This window comes from Strix uralensis, chromosome 10, assembly GCF_047716275.1.
Source record: "Strix uralensis isolate ZFMK-TIS-50842 chromosome 10, bStrUra1, whole genome shotgun sequence".
NCBI classification, from domain to species: Eukaryota; Metazoa; Chordata; class Aves; order Strigiformes; family Strigidae; genus Strix; species Strix uralensis.
In genome coordinates this window covers 3,059,092-3,076,961 of record NC_133981.1, presented here as the reverse complement: position 1 = coordinate 3,076,961, position 17,870 = coordinate 3,059,092, and the positions used below count along the sequence as shown (strand labels likewise).

Sequence of the window (17,870 nt, the reverse complement as noted above, 5' to 3'; positions counted from 1 at the left end):
GCAAACAAACTCCTGGGCCATTTGCAGGGTGGGTTTTAGTCCACAGCTGTGAGACTGCTGTTTGCCGTGCGCTGCCAATGCCCATCGCCACCTTCGCCTGCACAACTTTTGAAAAAGGCACCCTGTGTGAGTGACACTGTTTGCCTCCTGTAAAACTGTGGGAGATTTCAGTACGTCAGGGATAGTGGAGGTGGATGGATCATGTTGTAAGCAAATTCTGCAAAAGTTTCGTAGAGGAGGCTCTGGCAAGGCATGAAAGTCATCTGATTTGCCCCAGGGCTAGTCCTCCCTTGAGCTAAAGGTATGAGTGCCGTCATGTGGATTAATGTGGAGCTGCCTTTTGCCAAGTCCGCAGAGCTCTTGGGCTTTCCTTGGGCCGGTGCTGGCTCACCTGCTATCTTACTCCCCTCCTCCATATCAAATCCAGAAGTTGAAGCAGTTTGGGGACCCTGTTTTTGTAAAACCCAAACGTGAGCTGTAATGGGATCAAAACTGGCATCAGGTTGGGCTTATATATAGGTGCTGGACAAACAAGAGTGTCGTCTTGGACTAAAGAAAGGTAAAATGTATGCTGCCTGCAGCAAACAAAGAGGTGATACTGGTGCGGCAGGTGTGGGGTGTGCAACCCCTAAACCTGACTCTGCCATGTGTATTATGGCTGGCAGTGGAGCCAGTTGTGTTGTAAAAGTGGCTTGTAGCTTCAGTTCCAGCTGTAGATGAGGTGGGTAACATGGAGGAAGTGTGTCATAGACCGGGTGCAGATGGGTGGGGAAACTGCTGCCAGCGACTGAAGGTCATGCCTCCCCCTCCTTCCCCTGCTGATGGCAGGATCCCACCCCTCTCCACATTATGTTCGTTATCTCCCTCCCAACTGTATTGATGTCTCATGATATGTTTTTAATCACAATATTTTAAGAGACACCCTGTTCTGTCCATCCAGGCAGCTACTGCAGGTCCACAGCATCCTCCTACCTGGTAACTGTGACTGCCTGACATGCAGCCTTCCTAACACCCACCCTGCTCCATATCATAATTCCTGAGATGGTGTCCCTGGACCACTGCCTGGATCCCATCACCCTGGGTTTGAGTCCTTCCACCGCCTCCAGCACAAAGTTTTTATCCTCTCACAAGCTCTCACTCCTCTGCCTTATCCTGCTTGGTCTTGCCTTAAAGACCTGCATGCAAATGCTTTTCCTCCACTGCTGTTGGTCCACCAGGACACGCTTCTGTTTCACAACTTCATTTTAAATAAATGGAAGCTAATTGTATAAATCATCCCAGGTCTGCTCTCCCCCACCACCTGTAGGAAAAGGGTGTCCTTGGGATTGGGAGGAATATACCTTTCACTGAGATGTTTGTCTTTATTCCTGATCTTTCAGAGGAGTTCAGAGGGGTCACCATCGTGGAGCTGATTAAGAAGGAAGGAAGCACCCTCGGGTTAACCATTTCAGGTGGCACAGACAAAGATGGAAAGCCAAGAGTCTCTAATCTGAGGCCGGGAGGACTGGCTGCAAGGTGAGAAATGGAAATGGGGTGCAGAGAGCACAGTAAAACTGGAGAGGAATAGTTGCATGGTCTAGCTACTGAATGAATATAGTTATAATTAAAATAGTTGGCCCCGACTCCCTTTTTTCAAGTGGCCCGAAATGCAAAGTTGTTGCTTCAATAAGTAGGACATCTTCTATTTTGAGTTATTTCCCATGCTCTGTGCAATTATGCTCTGAAATTTTGTGTAGGGATATTTGGGATTCTGTGAAATTAGGCAGCCTTGTCAGGAGAGCTGCATGGTACAATACATCTTGATCAAGCTAAGTGGTTTAATATTGTATCTGTTCTGAATACTGAGTGTTTGAGGAATGTTATTGGCTCAGAAAAGGAATGGGAGAAGAAAAGCTCCAAGAAGCAGAGAAAGGGAAGGAGTAATTGAACAATCTTGCAGTAAACAGGCAAAGGGAAAGATGTTTTCTTTTTCCCTGCTGGATTTTTTTCAGACAGCTCTTGGTGTGCTTCTCTTTGACTGATTGCTCTACATGAATGGGAACAGAACAAAAAGGGAGGTTGTGAACACGTAGACCGTGATTGTTGCTGTATGTACGGATCTGAACACTTGCCACCGGGAAAGATAGATGGCTGTGATTTTAGCACTTCCTTCTGATAGCAGACACGTGCAATCAAGCAGCTAAGATCAGCCCAACATGGGTGGCTTGTTCAGAAAGTCCTCCAGTTACCAAAGGTTTGCCAGGCATGTCCTGGCTGAGCATAGCAGAGTCTTTGTGCTACCACTGCATTTTTTATTTTATTTTTTTTTTCCCTTTATTTGCAGAAGTGACCAGCTGAATGTTGGGGATTACATCAAGTCGGTGAATGGCATTAACCTGACCAAGCTGCGGCATGACGAAATCATAAGCCTGCTGAAAAATGTGGGCGAAAGGGTAGTGCTGGAAGTAGAGTATGAGCTTCCGCCAGCTGGTGGGTGCCTCTCTGATAACACTGCTCTCTCTTCTTAGCTGCTTTTTGTTCTGGGGTACATGAGGGCTTGCTCGTGCTTTAGCCATCGTGGCCAAGGCGGTAGCCAGGGGCATTTTGACGTTCATTTGAGCGCTGCGGTGGCTGCTGCAGAGCTGTGTGCAGTCGGAGCAGAGCACTTTTTCCAGCACAGTGGGTGCCTGTTCATGCACACTGGCAGAAGATGGCTGATTAGGTCTGTCTTGCCTTGGAGTGACTTGGTAGCACAGGCCAATCTGCCTCCTGATGCTGCTTCAGCTTGTTTTTCCCTTTTGGAGTGTGGCTATGGGAGGTTTTATTCAGTCTTAAGCATGCATTGCCAGATCCTCTTTTCTGAACTGTGGAAAGTGCTGTTATTCCTCGAGATGCTTTGAAATGTGATGTGTTTTCAGAAGGGAAGCCCAAGCAATCTGCTTTCCAGCTAAGGGGCCCCGGCAGAAGTTGGCAAGCCCAACTCACATTACTAGGGCTTGTGTCCTGATGTGGAAGACTCTGTGCTCTTGCCCTCATTTGTTTGTTCTGATTAAAATAAATTCCTTGATGCAGTTCCTCATCCCACTCTTTCCATTGTGAAAATGATCTCCCCAGTTATTACTTATTCAGTTACCCAGATCAATCAGAGGATAATTGGGCAGAAGAAGTAGAACAACCGAAAATAAGAGGACAGGAAAAACAAAACTAATGAAATCTAAACATTTTGCCCCAGATAGGAAACTGTCTTACACTTCGTAGCTTTGCTATTAGCTGCTGCCTTTACATGAAAAGTATTGAATATATAAATGACCATATAAAGCCCTAAGAAGAAAAAAAAAAATAATCTGAATTAACTGAATCTCTATCCATCATCCCCCTCTGTTCTGCTGTAAAGGTTAGTTAGCTTTTGCATGCAACCTTGGTAAAACAAACTGTGGCTCAATTTTTCTATGTTCTCATGCTCACTAGAGATGACAACTCTTAACCTTTCTCCTTAGCTGGCTATCAGGAATCTGATAAGCTGTACTTACCAGCCAAGGAGCGGTGCCAATACCTCATGGCTCAATCAATAGCAGCGGTGCAAAATGTCTCCACCTCTGAATGAGCAGGAAGAGCACACTGAAATAGTGACTTCTCTCCAATGAGATTATTGATGCTGTTTATGACTAATCCAGACAAAGAGGCACTACAAAATACAGGGAATTGTCAATTACTGCCTTGCTCCAGTTCATTGTGGGCTTTTATCTGCGGTGAGGGTTTGTTATTGCTGCGTGCCTCTCTCCTTCCCTGGGCAAAGAGCAGTAATATAGTACAATTCAATAGCTTGTGCTTGTGGGTTTGAAATTTTCTCCCCGCTTTGTAATTTCCTGCTTTGGAAGAGAACTTGCAAGTCCAAGTCTAGTTTTCAGGCCACTGTGTCATATCATCTCTTTAATGAATAAACCAAGCCCTGCGTTAACACAAGCTTAGGTTTCCTCTCTCCCCACTGATCTTACGAAAGGCTGTTGCAAGACTTTATTCTTAGATGCTTAGAACAGAAATTGGATGTTTTCTGAACTCATTTGTGGATGCTTTATACCCTTTTCTTGGTATGCGAGTATGACCCTTTAGCTGGGAGCCTTCCTGTGCCCTGAGCGTTTCCCTTTTGGCTGTGTCCCTGGTAGCAGTCTGTGCCCAGCAGCAGGAGCAAAGCAGCTGCGTGGTGGGCAGTGTTTTGGGGGTTTATTTGGCCTTGTAGCCTGGTGCCCAGGGCTGCCTGCCTGCAAGGTGGTACCAAGCCTTTGCTTCTTTTGAGTTAGTTCAAGGGTTAGTTTAACCCAAATTAGGGTGCAGGTTGCCAGCCCTCAGGGTGCTTGGCGGTGAGGACCAGTGTGGTCAGTGAGGGCAGTGGGGAGAATGGCTTCAAAAAGCCCCTCCTGAGCCAAGGGAAAATGCTAGCGTGGACGTGCCTAGGGGAGCCTTCAATTTGCCAGGTTGAAGTCAAGCTCAGAGTCTTTTTTCTGATTATCCTCGTGGCCATTCATTGCAGTTGGTTTGAAGATTAGGAATTGATCTTTTCAGAGTGGACCAGGCTGAAATGCCATGTGCAGTTCTGGATGGAGAAGACTGGGAAATTGTCCCATATTCACTGCAGTAGTTCAATAAATCATTAAATAGCAGGGGATGGCAAGGGACAGAAACAGTTTCTTTCTTTTTCTCTTTACTTTTGTACATTAAATAGTACTGTGTATTTAATATAAAATTACTGCATTGCCCCTAGGATCAGTTTAAAGGATTCACTTAATCTTTTTTTAAAGTCAAAATATGAGAGGTAACGGAAAAAAACCCCAACCTTTTGTACTGAGGATTTGGGATTTTCATTTTCTTTAAGGTCAGCTGGTGACTTGATTCCTTATGCTACTGCTGGTTTTTTTTAATAAGTTTCCATCTGCAGCAGAAGCTTCTGGCTTTTGAGTAATGCCAAATGCATTAAAGCCAGTTGATAAATGAGACAGTTTTACTTGAATGTCAGAGTATTAACCAAGACAAATTTGAGGGGAGATGCACAACACTGAGCTGGTGAAATCATCCTAAAACATGATGGTTGGCTCAGATGAAGGTTCACACATCCAGGTTGGGCTCTTTTTGCCTCCAGACAGGGAAGGTCTTGGGCTGGACTTTCATTTCAATGCCATTTGGATGAGTTTTGATATTATTGTGCAGAGTGGCGTGGAGAAGGTTTATCTGGGGGTAACTGGGTTTTCCTCTCTTCCTTTAGTGCCAGAGAGCAGTGCTGGCATTATTCCCAAGACCATCGAGGTGTCCCTCTACAAGGAAGGCAACAGCTTTGGCTTCGTGCTGAGAGGTTAGTAGCTTCTCCAGTGAGAAACGAAGAGCGGACAAGCACTGGCAGAGGTGATGTGGGAAGCAGGAATAGAAAAGTAAGAAGATGAATGTCATAAACCTCAGCTGAGAAGTGAAAGTGTGACCTAGAGAGCATCCTGTGCAGCCTTCAAGGACTGCCAGCTGCCGAATCCGGGGCAGACTTTTTGCTTTCAGGCTGTGTCAGCTGTTCTGTGATAAATGTCTCTCCTTTCTCAGCACTCTTGTTCAGACTTTCAAACCTCTGGTGACTTACGGCTTTTCTGGTTTGATTACAGGGGGAGCCCATGAAGACTGGCACAAATCCAGACCGCTGGTGCTCACCTACGTGAGGCCGGGTGGCCCAGCAGACAGGTACTGCTCACATCACACCTCCAACATTTGCTTTCACCAGACAGACCAGCAGCTCTCACCATACTCTTGGACGTTTGTCCTCTTTATCCTCCTTGCTGGTGCCTCCCCAAGGCTTCTCATGCTGGTGGTGGGACCTGTGGTGTGAGGGGAGGATGGGTCTGGTGCTCATAGGCTGACCCATGTGTAGATGTTATAGTTATAAGCAGAAACTCCTCTTCCAGAGGCAGCCACTTAATTAACCCTGTGCAGATGAATAGCTGATGCTGTGTTAGAAAGCAGGAGGCAGTCTGTCTGTTCTCATGCTGCTAACTTAATATGATGGGCCTGGTACTATAAATAACCCAAACTATTGTCCCAAGGAGTGTTCAATTCCTACAGGATCAAAGTAATTGGCTTTTTAATATATATACACACACACGCACGCATATATGTATACACCCACAAAATATACATTAAATATATACAAAATATAGATAGATATTTAAATATAGAAAATATACCTAAATATATATACACAAAAAACCTTTTTGCCTGTGACTTCTGACAGGGAAGGGTCCTTGAAAATTGGGGACAGGCTGCTGAGCGTTGACGGGATCCCTCTGCACAGCATGACCCACGCTGACGCCCTCAACATCCTGCGGCAGTGCAGCCAGGAGGCACTCTTCCAGATTGAGTATGATGTGACCATCATGGGTAAGGCCAAGATGGTTGTGGTGGCGTTTTCTCTGACTGCCTGGAAAGTATGTGAGACTAGACACGGTAACTGGGGTACTCAGTTTCAGTGGAAAAATTGCTGAGCGATGTGCTGCCAACATGGATGTCGGGGGTAGAGATCAAAGTCGGTTTAGTTGAATGTATTTGAAATGCCCTTATCCAGTGATGTGTCTTGATGGGAATGATGACTGGTTTTAGAGAAGGGGGGAAAAAAGGGGATTTTCTAATGTAGGCAAAGAGGGTCTAGGAGAAGTCGGAGTTAAAGGGGGCCGGAGCACTCTGCCAGCACTGCAAATACCACTATGAAATGTGTGCAGGGGAGGGAGCTGCAAGCAGGCAGATTCTTGATGTGGCTGTGGCTTCGGTTATGAATTTTGACCCTGCTTAATTCTGGAGCTATTCCCTTTCTTAGAAACGTTAGTTCAGATCTGCTTCTGAAGTAAATGAGGGGTGATCAACTGTTTGACCTCAAATAAGACAGAATTTACTGGAGGGCAGAGGATGGGTATTTCTAAAAAGTGTTCTACACAGTAGATATTAACTTTGAGGGTTTGGAGGGTTAGTGTTTTGCTTTTTTTTCAGTTGATTTTCAGTTTCAAGCCCTGGGAAAGGGTTTATTATTAGCTACTGTAAAGTCATTTTGAGCTGGCTTTGTGACACACAGCTGTTACTGCAGGGAGCGTTGTTAATGAGTTTCAGGTTACCACAGAGTCCGAAGCTGTGTTGGTTCTGGAAGCTCGTTGGGCTGTGTGTTAGATTTTGATGTTGCATATACATTTCCAGAGGGGTTTCTGCCTCCACTGGAGCCACAAGCTGGACTAGGTTGGAGTCTTTTCTGCAAATCTCACAAACCAGTCCAGCACATCTGAGCCTAGGATCCAGTGAGGAATAGGAGTCCGTGATATCCGACTGTTTTCTGATTTGTCAGTGAGGAGGGAAGTAAAAAGCATCTGTAGCTGAGAGAATTTAATACCAGACCACCCCCAAGGAAAGAGAGCTGAGAAAACCAGAACTTGCTCCATGCAATGTGCAAGAAGGTTGCAGCAGGATAAGGGAGCTCCTCGTGCCAGCCCTGAGGGCTTTCTGCTTCCTTCCGAGCCTCCTTCTCCCAAGCTTTCCCCTTCCTTTCAGGAGAAACTCCACAAGTGTGTCCATACTGGATCTCCCCTGGGGGAGGAGGCTGCCAGGACCTGGGGAGCCATGTGCCACACAAACATGTACTCTGCTGGGAGAGCTGGAAGGAAAACCTGATGCCTCGGCAGTTGCCTGCATGCTGCCTGGTGTCTGCCATGCTACAGGAGCAGCTTCTCTTTAGAAATTGGCTGGTATTCATGAAAAAGAGGAGACGCTTAAATGATGGGAAACAGAAACTACCCAAACCCTATTTTCTACCTTTTTTAGCTGATTGTGATTGTGGTAACTCTGTGGCGATCAGTAAGGGATGGCCGTTCCCCTCCTTGCAGGCTGGCTGGGCGGGGAGGGGGCAGGTGGGGTTGAGGAGGGATTTTGCACAGAGCTGTCACGTCTGAACAGTAGCAGACAATTAATGGTGCATGGGAAATGGGCTTTTTTTGAGTTTTGTTATTTGTTCGGTCTCCTGGTGTCTATGTTGCAGAAAGTTGATTGTTTTAAAACCTGACTTGGAGCAAAAATAGCCATGAAGGTGTCTTGGTATTTCTTCTTGAGGAAGTCTCCCACCTAAAACTGTTAGGGTTGAGTGAACACAGAGTGATGACAGGGTTTTATGCAGTGCTGCTCCATCTTATGTTGCTATATAGTGATCCATAACCAGATACTTCCCAAGATGTAACAACAGCCCCTTTCTTAGATAATTTCTGCATAGAGTGTGCTTCTCCCCAGCCCTGTAAAAGGATATGCTTGCTCTGCTTTCTTTTAAGGCAAGATAATGCAGAACGTGTAGCTTAAAACAATCTCTGCAGACAGGTTTGCCAGGCAACACCTCATAACTGCAATGGGAGATGAGTGCATCATCCCCAAATCCCCACTGTTGCAGATATTCTCTTTACCAGCCACAGGAAGATGATGAGGGAAGGGAAAATCAGGTGCTGGAAGTAGTGTGGGGATGTTATTAGCCTGAAGGGAGCACTCCTAATTCCTATTTTGAAAACTTGGTGAAGGGGCTGGGGGGGACATGTGGCCACACAGTTCACTTGATTCATTGTAAGAGCTGGAGACACCACCATGAAGTGGTGCTTGGCCTGTTCATCCCCAGGGAAATAGAGGTTTTTACATCACACTTGCTCTCTGCTGTAGCTGTACACGCTGGGATGGTGTGGGCTGACCCTCAGTGAGGGAAAGTTGTTTTTCCGCATCTGTCCTTGGTGAGAGACCAAGGCTGCTGCGGGGGAGTGTTGAATCACGGCGTTCCCCAGCTGTCTGCGTGGTTTCCCAGCCAAAATTGTGCACTGAGGATGAGCTGCATGGGGCCAGCCCTGCTCTCGGTGCGAGGGACGTGGCAGCTGCTTGCCATCACCACCGAGCATCCCCCGGCTGTTGGGCTTTCACCGGGGAGGCCAGTGTAGGATGGGGACGCGGGAGGCTTTTAATCAAATTGGCTGAGATTTCTCAAGGCCACTGAAGGAATTAAATTAATCTGCCTTTTCCATTTAAAAGGAGCGCGAACTGGGCATGCACCTCCCTTGGGTGTTGGGAAAATCTCTGCCCTTTGCTGATGCCAGATAAACGTTGCAATGAACAGATGCTTTCCTGTGGCGACACTCTATCTTATGGGCCTTTTAAAAAAGGGAGGAAAAAAGAAAAATAACCCAGCAAATAAACTGATCAGCCAGAAACTGGTGGCATTTGAATAGATACTCCATAAATAAGCTGTGTGTGCCATGTCTTGAGGCACTGGGCTCAAGCCTTTAGGGTCGACTCATGGAGAGGGGAAGCTCTCTGCCAGAGATGATGAACGAGCAAAGCGATTTGCTGTGTCCTTCTCCTCCTCTCCCTTCCCCTGGCTGCCTCTCTGCCCGTTCATTTTTTAGGCTGAAGATTTTTAGGCCTGTGGGGCTCTCTTGCTGATGGAGTGGAGGGCTGGTAGTGTCCCACAAATGGGTGACTCTGCTGAGTGGTGGCAGAGGGTAGAGCCTGAAGAGGAGCCCATGAAGTCAAATGCCTCCGTGTGCTGGTGAAGCTGGAGGGATCATGAGCTGCTGGGCTCTGTCAGGAAGGGGGCAGCTCCCTGGTTTGGTGGTTCTAGGAGGTTTTGGATTTATTATTTTTGCATTTGCAAGGAGGGGTGCCTTTTCCTTTGTCCTTTTTTACCTTTTCCTTTTTCCTTTTCCCTCTTCTCCCCCAAAGTGCATTACAGCAGGGAGAAAAATCATCCCTGTCGGCACCTCACTTATTCCCTGAACAAGTGCTCTTAACACTTGCCAGCCTGGTTATGAGAGCCATCCCTTCCTAGGGGGGTGAGCAAAGCCGGGTGAGGCTCAAGGAAACCTAGTGCAAGAAGGAAAAAAACCCACAATATTTCCTCTAAAATAAGCTGCTGAGAGAAGGATCTTTTACAAAACACCAGCTTTGAGTTGTGGGGTAACCAGCTCTCCTGTACCTTCGGCACTGGGATGTCTGACTATCTGGAGCAGACTCTTCCCCTGGTATCCATCACGATACTGGCGAGTACCCCTCCAGTGTGTGGGTGTGAGCAGGTTTTGCACAGCCCTGTGTGTCCTCCTGGGGTCAGCCAGGCGGACGGAGCGATGGGATTTGCTGTACTTCAGCAGGTTTTGGGAGGCTTTCCTCTTTCTGTTTTGGTGGAGAAGGTTAGAGGGTTGGTTAAACCTATAGTGAGTCACCCGGTGGGTGCTGAATTTCCACCTGAACGTTTTGAAATGGCTGGAATTTGGGTTTGGAAGGAAAATGCAGGCAGGATTTGGGGGCAGATGTCAACTGATTCAGGCCTGAGCTGCTGATGCTGAATTTTAACAAGGTTCTATCTAATTCATTTATCCTATTCATTAAGTCAATGCCACCTAAAACCAGCAGATGTTTTCAAATAGGTGGAGGGCTTAAGGGTTTATTTGGTTACTGAAACTATTGTTTCTGAAGATGGATGAAGACAGCATGCGTGCTTTCCCCCGGCAGTGTCAGGAGATGTAACATTATTCATCCAGCATGGATGGGTCTTCTGGACCCTGTCTGACTGTCCACTAAACAAGCATGTATTTTTGGACAAGTTGTGTGACAGCTGGGCCTCAGTTTCCCAATCTGTAAAATGGTACCATCCTCCTCTGGGAAGCACACAATTCATTGCTTGCAAACCACTTTCAAACCCTTACATGAAAATCTGTACAGCCATGCAAGGCAGCATATGCATATGTGGTTTTTCTGTTCCTTGGTAACAAAACCCTAGAGAAATGATGCAAGCTGCTGTATCCGTATTAAACTCCATGTCACTGGCCTCAGGGATGCTTGTTCTGCAACAGTGTGATTTTTGACCCTCACTACATGCTGAGCAGCATCTGAGTTGAAGATCTCATGAATGCTGAGCCTCCAGAACAACTGCTTAGACTTTCTTGGCTTGCGAGAAGGGATCTTGCTTTAAGTAAGGTGAGATTTGCTGTGAAATGCGGGAGAGCCGCGGATGTCGTTTCCACAGATGCTGTGGGTGAGTTTGCGGCCGTGCATGATGGTGCAAAAACACCTGGTGGTGCCAAAACAGCAATGCCAATTGACTCCCTACAGTAAGGTTATTGCATGGCCTGCCCTGGCCTCTCTGTGTTTCTTTTTCAATTAGCTTGGGTGTAATAGCCCCATCTTAATTACGCCTCACAAATATTGCTAAATTGCAGACTCCTGACCTTTGATTTGAGCCAAATCGTTCCCTAGAATAATTAATAGAGGCTTGGCTGGTCTTTCCTCAACAAATGCCCCTATAAAATGGATTTGGAGCAATTCTCATCCATGCCACTGGGGATGGGAATTAAAAGGGATAGCGGGGTGGCCCGTGTGGTGGGAGGAGGGACCATGGGCTGGAGGCAGGACTGTGATTTCCTATGGTCTTATTGATGACCTCGGTCCTGGTGTGGGAGTACCCAAAGCTCTTTTTTCTCACCATTGTGCTGAGACCTCCCTGGGAAACACTTGGCAAAGCTGAGAAGCTTGGAGGCTGGGTCAAACTAAGAGGAGTAGGTATTTTCCTTGCAAAGACAGGTCTACCACCCCAGCAAGCTTTTTTTCATTATTTTTTTTCCTATCTCCTTCCCTTCAGCTGGAGGAATATAAGTCTGTGTCCCTCTTCAGAGGATATGTGCTGGACACACACGGGCTGCAAAACCAACATATAGCTGGTGTTTACTGTTGGAAGAGATCCTCAGTCTCTTGGTGCTTCCTTTGGTAACGAAGGCTTAAGTGCACCTTCTGCAAGCTTTAGCTGGGTCCTTTGTGCATCTTTTGATTTATCTGGGACTACTTTTTGCCAGGGCCTGCAGCTCTCCCCAGTGGTCCTTTTCAACAGAGGATAAACAGTGTTTTATTTGAAGCCTGCATAACCTTTAACATGGCTCATTCCTCCTCCTTCCTCCCCAGGGAAAGAGGGCACTGTGAGCAGACCAGAGCCTGAACATCCTCTGGCTCATCGCCAGGGGAAATTTCCAAGGGAAATTTGTGTCTCCAGAGATTCAGCATCTTCAACAAATCTCAGGAAAGACCTCACTGCAGCTTAGCTTCTGAGATGTGCATTAATGTTCCTGTTTACCAGAGAGCAAGAATGAGCCATGCATCTAGTTTTGGAGCCAAGTAGCATCAGCATTTTTAGCGGAGCACAGCTTTGGAAGAGAAAAGCCTTACTATGAATAATTAAGGGCTGAGAAGGCATCAAGCTCTCAGAGGGCTCTGCTGGCCTTTCCTTCAAAGTGGATGGCGGTGTTTCCATGAATTGCTTTTGTGGGGGGGTCAAACTACACATGGGGTGCTAGATGTGGGAAGTCTGGTGGTGATAACACGTTCATGAGTCCAGCCTCCTTATAATAGCTTAGGTAATCTGGAAGCAAATGTGTGTAACAGAGGTGGAGGGAATTTCTGTCTAATCAGCCATAGACACAGACTTTCTTTTTCCTCCCTCTTCCTCAGAAGAGATGAATAGGTATGATGCAGGCGTATGCTAACAGGTGTAATTTCGTAGGAGTTTCATAGTCTCACTTACAGCATCTATTAAGCTTATTGCAGAAATTCATCTTTTAAACATGAGTTACCCCTGTATTGTCTGATGGGAGAGAGGAAGCTTTTGTAAGCATGCGGGTAGGCAGTGCTGTGTCTCTGCTCCCACTGTCACACCAGAGGAGCTGAAACGAGCAGTTGAAGTGATATTTTGAAGCTGGTGCTGAGGCACACAGGAGTTGACTGACTTGTGTAATGGTAATCAGCACACAAGACTTCCGAGTACTTCAGAAAGTGGGATCCTGTTTCTTTGCGCCTTTTCTTTTTTGTTTGTTTGGGAAGAAGCCTATAACAGTGATGTGCTTTTGATCTTCCCTTTTTGTGCTTTTAATACTGTTGATGAGACTGCTGCACAGCCTTTGAGCAATCTCTTCCTCAATCTTGTTATTTAACCCCAAGAAAAGAAGCAAGGGGGTTGTGTCCATGAGTGAATTGTTGTAATATCTCTTCACTTCGTCATCATATATATTTTTGTGCAGAAGCAATTTTGCTTCTTGAGTTTACTTCTTTGTTAAGATACCACGTGATACAGATTATAGCATGTCCAAACTACAGGTTTGCTGATACACATGGCAAGTCAGCACTATTGGCCAACCCCCTGCATTTAGAAATGGAAAAGGCTGTATGAGAAGTGTCTTCAGATGCTCTCTTGTTTTGCAGATACTGTAGCAAATGCTTCGGGTCCTTTACTAGTTGAAATAGCAAAGACTCCAGGGTCTACGCTAGGAATCACACTGACAACAACCATGCACCGGAACAAGCAGGTCATTGTCATCGACAAGATCAAGCCAGCCAGCGTGGTGGACAGGTACAGATCTGAACAGGCTGCTCCTAGCTCTACTTTTCCTTTCTCTGCTGTTTTTTCCTCCCCTTGTTAGTTATATACCATTCTTCCCTGCCTTGACTTGAAATGGCCATGTCCACATGTTCATAGCACTAGGAGTGCTAAAAAATCTGACCCAACACCAGTGGACGCTCCTCACTGGGAATGAATGTAACTTAGTGCATGTGAAAGCTGAGCTCTGTTTTAAAACCCTCAGATCTGACTGCCCTGGAGCTGTGGAATGGCAAAAACTTATCCTGGAAACTTCTGGCTAGAGCCTTTTCCTGATGGGCAAGTCAACTAGTCACCCTTTACATGGGGATGCAGAAAGACAGGCTGTTATGCAGCCCTAGCTGTGGTGGGTCGTGTTGCTGAGCTGAACGGCTAGCTTGTAGGACTTAACTCACTGCTGGGTGAGCCCTCAGCCAGCCAGACTAACTATGAGCAGGCACTATTAAAAACTTAAAGGATCTTTCCCAAGCCACCAGTAGCACTGACTCAAGCATGAACCATCTTAGTTAGTATTTTGGGCAATGCTTGAATCTAAAGTTCAAATTGTAAGTAAAAAAATGAGATGTGAAAAAAAAAATTCACATGAATTCAAACAGTAATTCACAGTTGGATTTTGTGTGTGTCTGTTCCCAACTGTAAGGACATGAATTTTGGCCACGTGTATAATTACCTCTCTTGCTGTTTCCTTTGCAGATGTGGCGCGTTGCATGTTGGCGACCATATTCTCTCCATTGATGGCACAAGCACAGAGCACTGCTCCTTATTAGAGGCAACTCAGCTTTTAGCTGCCACTTCAGAAAATGTCAAGCTAGAGATATTACCTGTTCACCAAAGCAGGCTGCCTTTGAAGCCTCCAGAAACAGGTGTGTTCTCCGTGCAAACACTGTTGGTCGCCCTCAAAACTCACTTGAGGTCCCTACTGGGGTTCTTGCTGCTTTTGAATGCTGGCAACAGACTCCAAAGAGAGACATCTGTGGAGGCAAAAAAAAAAAAAGAAAATGTTTTGATGAAAAGCATGTGATTAGATGACGTTCTTCAAGGATGTGAATAGGGAAAAAAGGTAACATCTGTGCTTGAATGGGAAAATTGGAGTTGGGAATCCCAGGGTTTTGCAGTGCTGAGTGCTGTGCAAGCTGCTTTCTTAGTACCTCAGATAAGAGACTTTAATGGGGAGAGAGGAAAACAACCTTGGTGCTGGCAAATATATTTCCAAGCGCAGTTTTCATTTGCTGATGCCTGGTAAGGCTTTGTAAAGGACACTTCAGTAGCTAGGCAGGGTCCTTATGGACTTCCTTAGGAAACAAAACTGTAACGTAAGTGTTCATCTTCCAGACCAGCCTGTTTGAACGTGAAGCAGCCAGGGGTAGAGTGAATGCATCTGTAGCTGCTGCTTTCCACCACCCCCCCCGAAGAAATACCGGGGGAAAAAATTATGGTTCTAGTGAAACCAAGCCCAAAATGCCTGTAAACGTCATTAGGAATTCACCCTGGTGAGCATCCTTTGCCCACCCTTAGTTTCTCCTTCCACATGAGAGGCTGACTCAGGCTCTCATATAAACTTCATTGTGATCATAGCCTCAGCCCACGCTTTTGTTACAGTCTGACTGGTGGTCCTGTAATTCAGGTGTTTTGGGTGTGACTGTTCAGTACCAGCCCCTTTTGCAACCATTTTCAATCACTCGTCTGTCGGGGACATGCATTTTATTATTATTGGTGCACAGTAGCCCTGGGTACAGCTCTTCTTTCCATTCTTTTATAGGATAGTTTGGGGAAAGGAGGAAAATATCTGTGCTGTCTTCTTTAGCATGATGCAGTGTAACAAAATCTAATAACATCTCCATGTCTAGAAATAAATCTCTTACATTTCCAGTCCAATTTGTGCAGAATTAAAGCAGTTTAACAAAGGGGATGGATGACTTGACCTTTGTGCCTAAGAAAAACTGGAAAGCTATAATCCTTTTTCAATGGCTGTTAAAATGAACTATTCTCCTTCCATTAGTGCCCTGGTCCTAATCTTCTTTCAGAATATATGCATTCAGCAACACATCAGGAGAAGGAGGATCTGTGGAAGAACAGCTTGGTGTGTTTGCAGCTTTTTTACCCAAACCTCCATAGATCAGATCAGTTTGCTGTGGCAGAAATACAGAACGCAAACTTGGGAGAATAATTGCAACCATGAATATGAAAAATAAGGGCTATAACAATTGTTCCCACTTTTGATTAAACTCTTTAACACGTGAGGGGTCATAGGGAAGGACGCTGTTCGTCCACATGGCTGTTAGGAGGCAGAGGTGTGTGGCTGGAGAGCTGTGCTTGGGCTTGAACCTTCACCAGTGCTGGTGGGGGTGGTGGGGACAGGAGGGAGAGCGCTTTGGGCAAGAGGAGCAGGTCACAAAGCAGCACTCCTCAGGGCTATGACAGCCACGGCTCCGTGCAGCCCATGGTGAGCAGCCGAGGAACTGCACCGAAGCTGACAAACTGCGTTTGGACCTGGGAGAGACGCTGCCTTCTGCTCCAGGTGCCGAGTGCCAATTTCACAGGCTGCTTTTTCTGACTTTAGGGAAACAAACAGGGGCAGTAAGGAAAAGTGGGCCGTGCAAAAGCAAACTGTCATGGTTGGCAGGAAAGCGAAGCCCAGGGAAAGCAGCTGAGAAGAGGAGACCGTGCAGACGCATCCCTGTTCAGCATTTGCATTACTGAGTCCTTCCAGTGTGTGCCTGCATGGGGCTTGTCATTATATTTTTTAAAAGTGGTTTCTCATGCAATCAAAATCCGGTTACTGAGGATGTGGAGAGGGATCTGAAGCTGCAGCAGCCATGCAAAAATACAGTCTAATGCTGAAGCACGGGATTTATCAAACTGAGTTTGCTTTCTCTGTGGCTCTGGGGGCATTTGGAGAGTTTGTGGGAGGATTATGCCCTGCTCACAAGATCAACGGGAGCGGATGGTGCCTGGGAGCAGTGCTGGGACGGATCGATTTCCTCAGGCAGGGATGATGGGCGAAAGCTTGGGGAAGGCTGCTCTAGGTTTTTATCACAGAATTGTCCAAAATCTCTTCTCTTCCCTAATGCACTGACAGCTGAGTTTCAAAGGCACTTTTTCCTGTTGTCAGAATTGAGCTAAGAATTTATAGACAAATGGGAGAGTTTTAATTACTGTAAATGGATTAAATGATTTTGTGTATATGCCCATAAGCTCTGTCCCTCATGTTCTAAGTGTTTAACTTTATTAAGAACCTTCATTTTTGTCTAGATATAGCTACATATATTGATTTTATTTTTGTTTTTAAAAGCTGCCTGGCTCAGAATTTACTTTTGAATCCACAAAATAGAAACCCCAGAGCTGGAAGTGTATTTTTTAAGAGCTTGGTAGACTAAGTGCTAAACTTATTGTTTAGCAAAGACTAAATACAGTCACTATATTGGTTGGAAAACCTGACCTAAATGATTTGATGCCTGTGCTGCACGCACACAAAATGGATTTCCACCGTTAAAGGCACTAACAGATGACCTTTAGATGAGATCTCTGAGTGGACTCACTAAATAAACTGAGTCCCTGTCGCAGGTTTGCACCCTCAGAAAGCTCTGGTAGTACCAGTGCTGGCAACGTCTCTGCCTACTTGGAGGACACAGAGCTGGGAGGAAATCTTATCCTGGGAAGGCGGTTGCCAGTCAGTACAAGTGGTTGCGAGGTTAAGAGCTCTGGGATAACTCATGCTGCAGTGATGCTCTGCTGTGGGATGCCATTCATGCTTAGCTGAATAAAACAGATGCTTGCAATCTTGCTCATTAGCCAGCAATTCCTCTCAGAAGAAAATAGATCCAGACAGCATGGTGCAGAAATGTGGGAGAGAAAACCCAGTGCTGTTGGGCAGGGAAAACCAAACTGACCCTGTGCTGCCCAGGGGCAAAAGGAGCGTCAGTGAGAACAGACAAGGGACCTGTGCCTGGGGGGCTGTTTGAGGCACTTCAGAGGAGACTTGTGGCATCATGACTTGAAATCGCAAAGCCACAGTTCCTGGGACAAGGGATTTCCAGATGATGGATGTCATGCTGTGACAGGTTTCTGCCAACACGTACTGGGCCGGAGTCAGGGTTGAAGCTAAAGCAGTCGTGTGCCTTTGAACAGAGTCTGCCATGTTGGTGTCATGTTTTAATTGACTGTTTGCCACAGCGTTGGCATCTTTTCCTGTGCCGGTCGCCCTCCGTAATTGCCTTTAAGCAGTGATGTATAAAATCCCTTTTGTTCTGGTGAGCTGGAGGCGGCCCTCTGCTACTCCTCTCTTTCATCCATATGTGCATTCCCGGGCAAGAGCAGCCACTAAACAACCAAACGCTGAAGCCAAGCAAAGTGCTCAAAGCGGTTCTTGGCATGTGCAGAAGGCGATGAGCCTTGTCCCCGGGAGGGCAGCTCCGGCAGAAAGGTGGGAAACAGCACAAAGAGG

General features: G+C 46.3%; 1 protein-coding gene across 1 annotated transcript in view; it reads left to right on the top strand.

Moving 5' to 3' along the window:
- The window catches only part of GRIP2 (glutamate receptor interacting protein 2), a 294,065-nt gene that overhangs the window by 233,209 nt on the left and 42,986 nt on the right, over positions 1–17,870 (top strand). Inside the window, exons 3-9 of the mRNA XM_074878902.1 lie at positions 1,380–1,515; positions 2,324–2,469; positions 5,237–5,323; positions 5,619–5,694; positions 6,242–6,387; positions 13,252–13,399; positions 14,120–14,289. Of these exons, the coding sequence (XP_074735003.1) occupies positions 1,380–1,515; positions 2,324–2,469; positions 5,237–5,323; positions 5,619–5,694; positions 6,242–6,387; positions 13,252–13,399; positions 14,120–14,289 (909 nt within the window). The remainder of the gene's footprint in view (positions 1–1,379; positions 1,516–2,323; positions 2,470–5,236; positions 5,324–5,618; positions 5,695–6,241; positions 6,388–13,251; positions 13,400–14,119; positions 14,290–17,870) is intronic.